A 13079-nucleotide genomic window follows, 5' to 3' on the forward strand; every position below is an offset into this window, starting at 1 on the left:
TTTCAAAGTGAGAGATATATTCAATGGATTTGGATTTTAAGAAATAAAAAGAAGTTCAAAAAATTAATACTTTTATGAGTGTTGTAGCATATTTATAGGTAAAAATTAGTGAATTTGTCACTGTACTTGTTTTAAATGTATGAAAAATTTTTGATATTAATTATATGATTGGATTGAAGGTTGTAAAAGTTTTTGTGGATTATAGTCTTAAATAATTGAAATTTAGGATTAATGAGGATTTTTGAAAAATTGCAACATTTACTAGTTCAATTGAAGCAAAAATTGGTGAGAGCCATTAAGACTTAAAAATTTACACAAAAATGAGATTTTGATACAATTAAATAGTTTAGAAAATAGAAATTTTTATTGGAAGCTCAATGTTCAACTTTGAAAAGAAAGGTAGCCAACATTCAACACGTTTTGAGAGCATTGCTTTCAATTGGCAAGTTCAATTCTTTTTAAAATTTGTGTGCTTATCAATTATGTATAGATTGAAATCTAAATGAAATTTTAATGAAGATTAATTATTCAATTAATTTTTTATTAAAATTTTAAAATATATAAATTTATTGATTAATATTTATTTAGGATTTTCTTGAAAATATTTAGGTTTTGATTTGGATTTGATTAGGATTTAGGATTTTATTATGATTGAATTAAGATTTAGTTAAGGTTTAGAATTTTATTAGGATTTGGTCTAAGATTTTATTAAGATTTTATTATGATTTTATTAGAATTTTATTAGATTGTTTTTAGGATTTTTAGAGCTTTATTATAATTTGTTTAGGGCTTCATTAAGATTTAATTAGTATTTATCTAAAATTTATTTATCTTTTCTATTTTTAGTATTTTAATTTTTAATTTTTTTTAAAAGATTTTTTTTTGGATTTTTTTGGATTTCTTTATTAATATTTTTTAAAATTAGTTTATGACTTCATTATTTTTCTTTTGTAATTTCTTTTAAATATCTTTTGGATTGATTAAAGTTTGATTAAGGTTATTAGTGATTATTTAGAGTTTATTTAAGATTCTATTAAATTTAATAAGCTCTTGTTGTTGTATTTTTTATTTACCTTCTACAATTAGATACTTGATGCATTCTCAAGTTTTTTTACAATTGAATTAAGATTTGACTCTAATTTTTAAGGTTAAATTAAGGTTTCTTTATAATTTTATTAAGATTGTTAAGTTCTTTCTTTATTGCAAATACAATCTACCTTCTACAATAAAATTTATAATGCATTTCTATGTTAGTTTTATATAACACAATAATAGCCTTTTGCTAGAATTAAAAACAGATTGTGTTTTTATAGTTTTTTTTTTTTTTTTTTTTTTTTAATTTATGCACAACTTTTCAACAATTACTACATATATCTAAACTTAGATTGTAGAGATGTAACATTTTTGTTTTTATTATTATTATTTTTAATAATTTCTAATCTTTCAAAAGCTACTTTGAAGAATTAATTATGGTATTTTTAATATAAGATAAAAAGAATTTAATATAAAATTTAAAAAAATTGAACCAAATCATATTTATAAAAGTCAAAGGAACATAAGAAAAGATTGGATTTCAATGGATCTAAATTTCAAAATACATTGGAGTACTTTAAATAGGATATCCAAAATAGAACACGTTTTTTTTGTACGTCTTATTTTTGCAGATTGGGACTCGATAAAACATCAACTATATCTGAACATGATTCTGAGAGCATTGAAATCAATCAAAAAACATCAATTTAATTCATATAGAAATAATTAATCATTTCCATTATCAGATTTAGTGCATGAGAAGGTTCATTTACTAATTTATTACAAACATTAATCAGTTCCCAAGAATATGTCATGTTCCATGTATCGATTCTATGTAAGATCATAGACCTAAACTCCATTGGGTATAACCACAATGATTCCCACATAATTTTTTTTTTAATAATCTCCATCACGCATGTACTTGGTGTTTGAATTACACGTTTGCAGAATTGCCGATCATAACAGTATTTGAGGAAATTGATGTATCCTTATGAGTCATGTACATTCAAACATTGAATTAGAAGTTGCAACAGCTGAACTTCAGGAATGACCTGAGTGTACCAGGGCCTCAGTGGCTTGGTGCCAGAGTTGGATGAATGATATGCAGCCCAACCAGACGTTAGGGTCCAACCCTCATCAAACGGTCCATCTGTTCCAAAGCCCACTTCATCCATAAATCTGTCCAAATGAGCGGGGGAGGACTACCGACCAGTGTGAACAGGCAGAGTAAAGTAGGAACGGGGGGAAATAAAATGTGAGTGACCGCAATCGTCACAGATGATTGATATGCAAAATAGACCAAGACAAACAGCGAGTGTAGAAGGCACAAGAGCGCGAGCGAGAGAAATAGAGAGAGCGAACCAGGGCGAGTGGCGTCAACTGAGCTCATCGTACACCTGGCGTCATGCTATTCCGCCTACCCCCGGATGGGAGAGATGAGGCCAGGTGAGGTGAAGCCCTTCGGTCACGGCGAAACGTTTTCAGCTCCCCTGAAGCAACGGCAACACAGAAATAATGGAGGACGGAAGGCGGCCCAGAGCAGAAAGCGTAATGATGGGCAGCAGGACGCGACGTCGTGACAGTCAGACTGAGGCGCAGAGAGGGTATCAGACTTTGCAATAACTCAGCTCGAGTGCGTCATCACCACACCCAACGTATATTTACAGTCCCTGCTTCCTCATTACGAGAACTCCGTTACAGTGCCAATGGAGGCTGCTCACTGGAATCAGGGCAGCGGATGGGAGAAGGGCTCTGATGGGGTAATGCGTGGGTTAATCGTGCTGATGCAAGTAGACGACGAGGGACGAATCTCCTGTCTCTGAAGCTACCACAGCGGATAGGCGCTGAAGAAGGACGAGGATTGCAGGTGCTCTGGGAAGCAAATACTGGGACCCACGGCCATACCACGTTCTTCACATCGGCTCCAAAACACTAGATGCCAGACGTCGTTAGACTGTACCCATCCCCGTCACAGAAACCTCTCACTCTGCGCACATTTCGCTTGCTTAGGTTGCTGTATGTTACCAGCTACCCGATCAGCGTCACGCCCCGTTGGGCACAACTTCGCGCGACCAACCGTTGCTCGCACAGTTCGTCCTCAAGCAGAATTGATTTTCTACCATTACGCTGGGAGATGAGGCGCAATAGCAGGGGCAAGTACACAATGAGGCAGCTGGCATGTTGACTTGATTTGACCGAGGCGCATGTCAAAGAGCGAGCAAGCGAGCGAGCGAGAGCGCTGTGGGAGACTTGCGGTACGTCGCTTCGTCCAGTGAAGGAGAGGCCAGAGGAGCAGCATTACCTTGGTACATGGTGCAACAACGTCTTGTCAGTCTAGGTCGTGTATGGTTCCGAGGGGAGGGGCTCATGTTCATCACAGTTATGCAATATCGACCAGCTTCGTAATTGGATTCCCTATTCATCCCCTCATTGGATGGTGCCTTCCACAGTCTGACCCCTCCGCCTGCTCCTACTATCAGACATCCCGCCTCATCAAGGCTACCAGTCAGTTGCTGCTGCTGCTGCCTAGAGTAGGTTGACGCAGATGGGTTAGCAAAACTAATCTACATGTGAAAGTGCTGGAGAGACACAGAGAGAGAGAGACAGAGACAGAGAGACAGAGACAGAGAGAGGGAAATAGAGAGACACACAGACAGACAGGGATGGTTGCTGCTTGGCGCGAACCTGGGTGGTGCCTGGTATCTAGGCCATTATAACGTTCGACGGGTGTTTCGGTGCTTCCTCTAGTTCCAATAGCCACGGAGCGCACGCTTCGCAACTGCAGCTGGGTAGTTCACCCAGCCAAGCGCGGCCGCGCAGAGAATGGTGTGGTTCTCGCCTTTCGAAATCCAGGCGCTCCCCTTCGCTCCGACGCCGCATGTAGTTGCTGCACACGCAATACGTCCATTGCCGCTGTAACGCCGTAGCATTAGACGCCCAATGTCGCTGTTTGCGGTGGTACCTCGGTTAAGAGGAGAGCGTCTTAAAACATGGCATGAAGTACAGTCAGTGTAGCTATTGCTTGCACGACACGCTGACGCCCCCAGTGCGGTGTCCGCGCCGATAGGAGCGTGGTAAGGGTTGGCCATGGCGGTGATATGAGTGCGGTTGTGAGGTAACGTGTTTGGCCCTTCTGGCAACGGACGCTACAGCAAGCACCTTCTTGTCCCAGCGACGTGGATTGTGGTCAGTGTTCCGGACATCCTCGGTAGGGCGAGGTCACAATCGTGTCCAATGTTTGAATGCGCGTAGGCATCACCATGGGTTGCAGCGAGAGATGCGGGCCGAATGAGAGCGGGACGTGGATGTGGAGTGTTGAATGTGTGGTGAGCTTTGAAGCCTTGGTTTCCGTCATTGAGGTTGCCACATTGTAAGCGTGGTGTCGCCTGGTTTTGCAGGAACACAGGCATGCAGAGATAGAAGAGGTGTGAGTTGTACGGGGAGATGCACGCGACGTCGGGCTTTGGTGCAATGCAATGCGGTTCAGAAGCAGGACGAAAGGTGTGTGGGATCACCCGCTGGAGGCCGGATGTGAATTGATGCCAACAGCGCATCGGACGGAGTTGGAAGTAGCTTAGTATCTGGAGAGGATTGCCATGGATAGACCCGGGTGGGTAGCGGCCCAGCAGCACCACCGGCGGGGGCACAGTATGGGCGGCGGGGTGAGAGAGAAAGACGAAGATCTAGCATTGTTCAAGAACATGGGAAAGCGGGCGGACCAGACACCCTTTCTGTACCCCGGCAGTGGCGACCAGTTCATCGATGCTAACCTATGTAAGTGTAGTTCTTGCACATTGTGCATCCAACCCTGTGGGCGCGTGGGTTCTTCCCGAGCTGGGAGCATTTTGCACTCCTGGAGTCCATTTGGACATCCAGAGAATTGCAAAAGCGGACCTTTACCTGTTGTAGTTATGTTTGTTAGGACGATTCTCAATTTCTATCATCACTTTGAAAGTGACCCCGCGTATCATGACTAGGCAGCGATCACGTTGCCTGTCCCTGTTTTCCATTTTTTGCTGCACCAGCCGCTGCAGCGATGGTCCGGCAGGTTGAGAAGTTTGTTCCCTTACAATCGTGTCAGACCCTCTCCCCTATCCTTGTCTCCTTCAGTGTCTTGTGCTGCACCAAGAAAAAACGGAAGTTCCTGTAGGAGCAGCAATTCTGAGGCGAATGTTTACCTACGCGTTCTTCGAATATGAATACACAGCAGTGAAGTTCCCACATGACGCAGTTACTGGGTTGGAAATTACAGCCACTCTAACTTGGGTTGTGCAATGCAGCTACCAAATTCGGAGGGTTCTCACACCCACACTCGGCCCCGCCGGTGCAGAGGAAAGGCATCGGAGCAGAGTTGCTGAACTCGGATGTCGACAAGACTGACTATGACTGGTGAGAATGCTTGTCCACACCTTCCGACCCATGGTTTGGAGCTGGTGGGAGAATCCCTGCCTTGAGTGGTTGTAGAGGAAGATGGGCTAATTCAGAATGTTGGTATTTGCAGGTTGATGACCCCGCCAGGGACGCCTCTGTTCCCCTCGCTGGATGCAGACTCGCCGGCGCTGCAACAAGGCATGATCGTGAGTCGATCCCTGGCTGCCATCAAAACGTCGCGGGTGAGGCGTGTCTCATTGACCTGATTCCTTCCAAAGTAGAAACAAATGTCGAGCCTGCGTGATAGTGTGCAGCGACGGTCGCGGGTGTGCTCGTCGTTGACAACTTGGTTTGGCGGTGAATTGCAGGTGAGCGCTGGCGGGCGTGGCGATGTGGGCGGCGCAAAAGGGAGTAGAGGCAATCCGAGCCCTGGTCGCAGATCCAGCACTCCTCAGAGCGGGCAAAGCAGCGCAAGCGCAGTGGCAAGATCTCAGAACCAGGCCATGAGCAGAAGTGGCAGCAGCAATCGGCCCGCCACGCCCACAAGATCTTCCACGCCTACCTCGATCAGGGCGTCTCCGAGCAATCGTCCATCGACACCCACACGACAGAACAGCGTGGGTGCGCGGCCCGTGACGCCGTTGGGAGCGAGGCCTGCAACCCCGACCAGGAAGCCTGGCACCCCGAGCTCATCCGCAAGGCCGTCTTCCACGCCCACCCTCCGACGGTCGAGCTCGAGTCCGACGGGGAGCCAAACCCACGGGGGAGTCTCGGCTCGGGGCAATCCTTCCCCGACGAGGAGCACTGCCAGCACTGGAACCAGCGCGCTGCGGGGAGTATCTCCTGTGAGATCCACGAGCAGCCGCGGCGTGTCACCCGTGAGAGGAGTGTCTCCAGCGCCATCGGCTCGGGGGCGGTCGCCGTCGCCCAGCTTGAGGGCTCCGTATCCGGTGGACGCGTCGGACGACATTCCTCCCAATCTTCGGACCACTTCGGAACGCCCCAGCCCTGCGCGAAGTCGTGGAGCCGCGTATGGCGCGAGCCCGGGCGAAGCGCCCGGCAGAAGTGCCAGCCCAGCCCCACCGCAGCGACGAACTGCGTCCCCTGCCAGATCCATTCGAAGCTCGACGTCGGTGAGCCAGACCGTGGACAGGTTGAGCCGAGCCGCGTCGTCGGACAGTGAGAGCAGCTTTGACACGTGCTCTCAGTCGGGTATATCCAGTCATGGGATTCTGACGCCAGACAAAGCCGGGTCCGGGAGGCGGATGTCGTATGGGCGAGGGATTGACGAGCATGGGCGGTCGAGCAGCTTGCAGAAGGCCAGGCGAGGCAGCTCGACGTCGCCGCAGTTCGGGCCTTCGTCATCCAAAAAGTCTCTGGAATCAGCCGCGCGGGTAACGTCTTGGCCTTTCTTGCTGACGTTGGCGTGAAACCATTTCAGGGTGGGTGCTGGCTCCCGTGAAAAGAGAGTGAGAGGTTGCAGTGGCGCTGTTACCCAACAAGGTGGTCTTGCGTTTTGTTCGTTACTAATGCTGTGGTGAACAGGAATACCATCGAGGCCAAGTTGCGGCGTTTCGGCCTCTGATGACCAACAGCTCCATTTCCACATTCTACACCAGCAGGGCAAGCGGGCTGCTTCGGAGGCCACTGACGCCGAGCAGCACGGCAAGCTCCTCCGAGCACGGTGCCACGGTGGCGCATGACAGTGAGGTGGACGACGAGGATGCCGGCAGCCAGTGGAAGGGGTCGATTGGACGGGGATGTGAAGCTCAGTCCCCTCTGCAGCTGTTCGACAAATCTCTGGGCAGCGCGCACGAGAGTGGCACCCTGGATGGGAGCAGCATCGCGGACAACGAGGAAATGAGCAGCTTCTTCAAGAACTCGGAGCTTGCTCTGGAGGTGGAACCGAAGCTGGAGGAACGGGTGGGCAATGCGGAGATCAATTGGTTGTCCAGAGATGAAGCAGAGGATGCGGAGTATCTGTGCTCGGGGGACGTGAAAGACGGCGAGTCTCATCCTGCTTTTGACTCGAGGAATGAGGGCAGCCGGGTTCCGGCGGGGCTGAGCAAGGCGGTAGAGGACGCAGGCAACAGTGGTAATGGAGTCGGGGCGGGTTCTGGTAGCAAGCCAGGCAGTTCATCAGGACTGGAGAAGATCAGGGATAAGTTGAGGCATCTGAAAAGCAGCACTGAGGCCGAGACTGAGGGTGAAGGCGTGGAGCTCGCAGCCACGAGGGCGCATGCTGTGAAATGTGTGCTCGGCAGTTCCACTGATGCGCTCAGTGGTCCGAGAGTCGCAAGTCCGACGGAGGGGTTGGTTCAGCTCAGTGGCGGGGAGGTTGAGGAGGTATGTGTTGTTTGCGGTCTCGGGAAGACTCCGGCAGGTCGTGTTGGAACGTCTGAGAGGTGCGGGTGTCGGTGCGACTCGCTCGCAGGCGGGTCACTGCAATCGCAGGAAGGGGTGTGTTCAAGGCCGTTTAGTGGGGAGGGAGGAAGCGCTAAGGAGGAGAAAACGAGAGGCCCGTCCAGGGCGGTCGACATGGTTTACGGCAAAGAGCGAGACGTGTGGTACATATACCGGCAGTCGTCCGAGAATGGAGTTCCATCAGCAGGGGCGTCGGAAGCAAAGATGGAAGTGGAAGCTCCCGAAGTGCGTGGGATGGAGGCGGATTGGAGGGTCAAACCGTCAGTGAGTGGGGATCAAAGCAGCAGGGGTAGAGACTTCAGCCCCAGTGCGGTGAGTGCACAAGAGAGTTCCCAGGTTGTGAGAGAGGAAATTGTTCCAGCTGTGGTTCCTGTGAGTGGTGATGTTGGGCGTGTGGAGGTAGACAACAGCATTGTGCAGAGCGAGCATGGCACATCGGGTCAGTTTTCGGGTGAGTGTCGCCCCTCGGGTGCGGGTGAGCCGAGGAGCGTGCCTGATGCAGGTGCTGGAGCAGGTGGAGAGGGTGAGGATGTGACGAGAATGGGATATTATCGTCCACAAGCATCAAGAGACGATGCGGGTCCAGGGAGCGAAGGCAAGGCGCGGGGCGGAATGAGTACTGAGATTGCACACGGGGTGAAGGCGTGTGAGCGGGTCATGCAGAGTAACGGCGAAGCAGAGAATGGGAAGCAGAATGGCGTGCACCAGGGCGTGAATGAAAAGTCACGGGATTCCGTTTCTGTCGGCGAGGCATGCAAGCCTGTGGACATGAACCACGGAGTTGTGGAGGTGCCTCGCACGCTAGCACCACAATCCAGCTCGGTGCCGCACCCTGGCAGTGTGGTGAACACCGAATCGTGCGTTTCCGAGTCACCGACAACGCTCCTGATAACCGTGCACACGAGGTCCACAGCAGAAGGTGGTCGCACGGATGTTGGAGCCAGTAGGGATCTGTCCTTGAGCAACAGCCACAGCGGAGCGGCGGCGGCGGCGGCGGATGTTGTGTGGCATGCTGAGTGTGCAGACCCGTATACTCCAGGTAAAGGGAGAACGCGGGTGGCGGTGGATGTAGTGGATATCGTACGTGAGCCAGCTTCGATGAGCACAGAGTCATGCGCTGGGGTGAATAGCAGCGAGGATGCTTCCACTGTAGTCGCGCCCAGCAGCAACAAAGCACGGCGTGAAGACGAAGTGCAATGCAGGGACCAAACAGCGGCACGAGGTGCAGCCTCGGATGAGAGTATGGATGAGCGTGATTGTGCAAGCCATGGGGACGACGATGCTACATTCATCGACATCCCAGTGGCCCCTCGTGAAGAGGTGACTGCGGAGTTGGGGGTTCCTGAAGCGATCTACAAACAAGCGACGCACAGGGGATTGTTGAGCGAGTCACTCCAAGCTGAACCGGTTTCGATCGCAGGGGAGAACCCAAATCTGTTGCGTGTCGAGGAGGTGGGGCGCGTGGACTCGGAGAATCTCATGGTGGAGAAGTACAGGACCAGTGCTGATCATGACGTGTGGAACTCACTGAAGTTCCCTCAGTCGGTGCACCAGTCAGATCGAGAAGCACGCAAGGAGAGGGAGCCGACAGGGGTGAGACGTGATGGACCGGGTGTGCGGAGGTTCGGAAGCGGCGTCCATGCGGGGTGTTTGAGCAAGAGCAGCTCGTCGAAGTCTTCCTTCAGAACCCCGACCTCCGGGAGCAGCATCGACTTGTCACGAAGCACCGACACGACTTCGTCGTGCCCCAGCAATGCATCTTGGGAAGATCCGCAGTACGTGGGGTCCAAATTCTGGGACTCTCGACCAGCTCCAGACGTGGGTCGAGTTTCCGACGCCAGCGAACGTGCAGGTGCAGGTTTGAGAAGTGATTCGACGGCGGAGCAGATGGGTTTGAGCGCGAGAGGTGCAGGATATGAGGCGAGAGTGGGAGAGGTGGCATCTCAGAATGGCGAGGTGCAGCATTGCAAGCGTGAGGGTCCCATTCACGACGCGGATGCGAGGTGTGGGGTTCCCTTCGATGAGGAGGCTTCGGAAGAGCACTTCGACTACATCTTCGAGTACCTGGGGTCGAAGCGGGACCCGAGTCCGAAGTCAGCGGAGGTTTCCGTGGTGTCGAGAGTGGTACCGTCCAGCGCGGCGGAAGAGAGTTCAGGTGAGGGCGGCACGGTGAGGAGCAGCCTTCCAAGCGGGATGAGCGGTGAACGGACGTCGGAGGCGAATGGCGGCGCCATGGTGAGGGGCAAGCACTTGGAGGCGTGGACGGCTTCGAAGAGGGAAAGCGTTGAGGGAAGTGGTGAGAAGTGTATGGTTCCCGGTGTGAGCAGCAGCATTGAGACGAAAGTGGTGACGACACAGGCAGCGTCGAAAGAGGAGATCGTGGAGAGCACCGTGTCGCCAGGGTCGAGCACGCGGAAGCACTTGTCGTCGTTCAAATTCAGCCACAGGAAGTCTGGGGATGCGGAGTTGAAGCGATCGGCCACGTCGAAGCAGGCGAGCGGGAGTGGCAACTCGCAGCAGCAGCTGGATGCGGGCGCCCCGAACGGGAGGAGCAACGGCAAGGCGAATGGGAAAGCAGCAGCCACACCGCCTCACCCGCAGAAGGGGAAGTCGACGAGAGCAGGTACCCCTGGGCGGGCGTCGGGTGCGGATGCGAAAGCCCGGGGCCCGGCGCAGGGTGCAAACGGAGAAGTGGCGGAGGAGCTAAGCATCCAGAGTCGATTTTCCAATATCACAGTGCGTTCTGGCTCCGATCCCGAAAACTTTGATTGGGGCCGTAGTTCTCTAGGTATCTTCTCCATTCGTAACGTAGATGACCCAATTTGCCGACGCCTGAAAATCTGGCACATGAATCTGCTTTGGATGACGAAGTGAGACTCATCCTTGTTCAATGGTGGCACGAGGTATGGGGCGGGGTTTGGATTTCTGATGGGGGGATGGGGGCTTGACGGTGCTTTGGACTTGGATGATGCAGAAGAGACTAGCAGCAGGCGTGGCAGCAGCTCGGGCACAAACACAGCGCCGGTGGCCGTTTTGAGGAGCACGGGTGCGAGTGTCCGGGGCGGAGAAGACCCGGGACACGGGGATGCAGAGCCTTCGCGTGTCAGAGAAGGAGAGGGAGGAGGAGAAGGCGAAGGCGAAGACGAGCAGCAGCCACGGCCGAACCAATTTTGTCCTTCACGGAGGAGCGGCGAGACGAACTCAGAGGCGAGCCCCAGTTTTGAAGGCCCTGCCCTCTGCACATCGGCGCAGGTCGGATCGATGCGTTGTGCAGCGGAGAGCAGGGATCCTGCGGACGCGAATGCCCTGGAACCGGGCGGGTGGACCAACGGCGATCATCTGGACGAGAGATTCTGTCCGGAGAGTGGGGTGGCACATCCCATGCGTCCCATGCGTGGGAGCCTGAACCACGCCCCCAAGCAAAACCTTGACAAACTCAGCGAGAAGCTGGAACAATTAGAAACGTTCGGTGCGCGAGTGGTGTTGCGGAATCCCCAACAGCAGCTCATGCACAGTCCTAGAACAGATAGGAAGCCACCAGCAGGCAGTGGCACACAGGACTGTGGTCGGTCGACGCAATCAGCTCGGGCCGAGAAGTCGTCAAAACAGAGCAAGTGTCGGTGCACGATCATGTGATTCGCTGGCTGTAGTGTGAGAAGTAGTGGATTGTGGTTGCATCTGTTCCGATCGGTGGTGACGGGCTGTGAGGAGCAGGATGTCGTGCGCTGGTTGGACGATGGGAGTGTATCGCTGAATTGAGGCGAAATCCGATGTGGGGAGCAGGGCAGGTGCAGCGACCTGCTCCATGGGCATGTCACCTTGAACTGACGTGATGGGTCCGTGGCGGCGCGGATTTATTTGTGCGACCGTAGTTGAGCTGGGAAGGGTCAATAGCATGCGCATAGATGGAGCACAGGAACAGTTCACAGCAATGGCATGCGGGCTTGAGACAAGAATGGCAGCCAACGATTACTATAGTTTTCATTGATTCAGTTGTTGTTGGGGATTGAAGGGTATTATTCTGAATGTGCTGTTTTAGAATAAACACCCTCATCATGAAATACGTCCAATTTCATGAAACCCTTGGGGTATTAATATTGGACGTATATCTCGGAGCATGTTTATGAGTGTTGGCAGTGGCCAACATTTTTTCATGGGAGTGAACTCTTTCATAATCTTCAGTATACCTGGTTTAGTTGTGTACAAATCGATGATAAGATACACTTATTGAGTTTTTTGTTTAAATCTGTTTTTTGAAAATGCAGTATTTCTAGAGTAGCGTTTGTTAGGCAAGGTTGGAGTATTATACTGGGGATTTGAGTCTGCAGCATTTTGATATTAATTTTTTTCTGTTGGTATTGCAACTTCAGTTGTAGGCCAAGCAACGCAATGACTGGTAATTTATGTTGAAAAATGTGTACTATGGTATGAACAAGTAATGAACTGTTTTAAATGTTTTAATAATTTTTAACATCGAATATTATGAATCAGGTATGATGTTGTTTCATTTTGAATATTTTAAAATTTTACTAAATATATTTTTATTAAACCTTCTATTGTTGTAAATATTTTCAACCTTCACCAGTTTTGTTTACTTAATACATCATTTATAAAAAATAATATTTAGCAACTGCAATAAAACTAATTAGATTTATTACAGTTACAGAATAAGAACAAATGTTGTATATTATATAAATGTTACTTTTTCACATTATGTTCTTTTATTTTCAATAATCATCTTTTATAATAACGTTGTGTTATCTTTCATTTTTGTATGGTATTATTGTAGGTATAGATTTTTTTTATTTATATCTTAGATAAAATATATCTCTGCCTCATTAATTTGTTTCTTTGGAATTGAATGTGACCAATAATAAAGGCATTAGAATTCTTAGAACTGTTTATATTGGAAATTTAATTATAGATTCAAAAATTTATAATTCCAAAAGAATAATTAAGTAGAAAACTTGAGAGTTTAAAAAATTTAAATCAAAATTACAATTATGAGCTTTATAAGTTTTGTATTAGAACTTTCAAAACTTCTTCTACAAATTTAAAAAGTAGATGAAGAGAACATACTTAGAATGCATTCAATAGCAATGTATCAAAAATAAAACAAATTCTAGATTTTTTAAGTAATATTGAGATTTATAGAATTATTAGAATTTAATTAAAGTCAAATATAAATCAAATAAAAATTCTTATTAAATATTATTCAATCTCAATTTTTAGTATTATAGAAGATGATAAGA

General features: G+C 49.0%; 2 protein-coding genes and 1 long non-coding RNA gene across 5 annotated transcripts; 1 reads left to right on the forward strand and 2 right to left on the reverse strand.

Annotated features, from left to right (window-relative positions):
* Positions 1-1313: 1313 nt before the first annotated feature.
* Positions 1314-2537, reverse strand: LOC149987578 (uncharacterized). The gene is made up of 2 exons (XR_016498044.1): positions 2395-2537; positions 1314-2182 (listed from the first exon to the last, which is right to left on the reverse strand). It is a non-coding gene; the product is annotated as an uncharacterized LOC149987578 (long non-coding RNA).
* Positions 1314-4121, reverse strand: LOC141046436 (uncharacterized). 2 transcript variants are annotated; one of them, XM_073540325.2, is made up of 2 exons: positions 3718-4121; positions 1314-3334 (listed from the first exon to the last, which is right to left on the reverse strand). In XM_073540325.2, exon 1 carries the CDS (start codon positions 4119-4121, stop codon positions 3777-3779), a length of 345 nt encoding a protein of 114 aa, XP_073396426.1. In that variant the 3' UTR covers positions 1314-3334; positions 3718-3776. The 2 variants fall into 2 exon arrangements, with proteins under 2 accessions (XP_073396426.1, XP_073396427.1); XM_073540326.2 differs by having other exon boundaries at positions 1314-3558.
* On the forward strand, positions 3140-12072 carry LOC112294701 (uncharacterized). Of its 2 annotated transcripts, XM_024545455.3 has the most exons (7): positions 3140-3287; positions 4431-4806; positions 5313-5421; positions 5534-5645; positions 5772-6797; positions 6949-10615; positions 10802-12072. In XM_024545455.3, exons 2-7 carry the CDS (start codon positions 4629-4631, stop codon positions 11461-11463), a joined length of 5754 nt encoding a protein of 1917 aa, XP_024401223.1. In that variant the 5' UTR covers positions 3140-3287; positions 4431-4628; the 3' UTR covers positions 11464-12072. The 2 variants fall into 2 exon arrangements, with proteins under 2 accessions (XP_024401223.1, XP_024401225.1); XM_024545457.3 differs by lacking the exon at positions 3140-3287 and having other exon boundaries at positions 4629-4806; positions 6949-10563.
* Positions 12073-13079: the final 1007 nt, after the last annotated feature.

Source organism: Physcomitrium patens, chromosome 17 (assembly GCF_059467195.1).
Source record: "Physcomitrium patens ecotype Gransden chromosome 17, ASM5946719v1, whole genome shotgun sequence".
Classification (NCBI taxonomy): Eukaryota; Viridiplantae; Streptophyta; class Bryopsida; order Funariales; family Funariaceae; genus Physcomitrium; species Physcomitrium patens.

Bases quoted from the DNA above. Each gene is read 5' to 3' on its own strand.
- LOC141046436 (XM_073540325.2), bottom strand. From the start codon at position 4,121: ATGGCCAACCCTTACCACGCTCCTATCGGCGCGGACACCGCACTGGGG.
- LOC112294701 (XM_024545455.3), top strand. From the start codon at position 4,629: ATGGATAGACCCGGGTGGGTAGCGGCCCAGCAGCACCACCGGCGGGGG. The intron at 6,798-6,948 runs GTAACGTCTTGG...TGTGGTGAACAG, and splicing joins CTCTGGAATCAGCCGCGCGG to GAATACCATCGAGGCCAAGT. The intron at 10,616-10,801 runs GTATCTTCTCCA...TGGATGATGCAG, and splicing joins TTGGGGCCGTAGTTCTCTAG to AAGAGACTAGCAGCAGGCGT.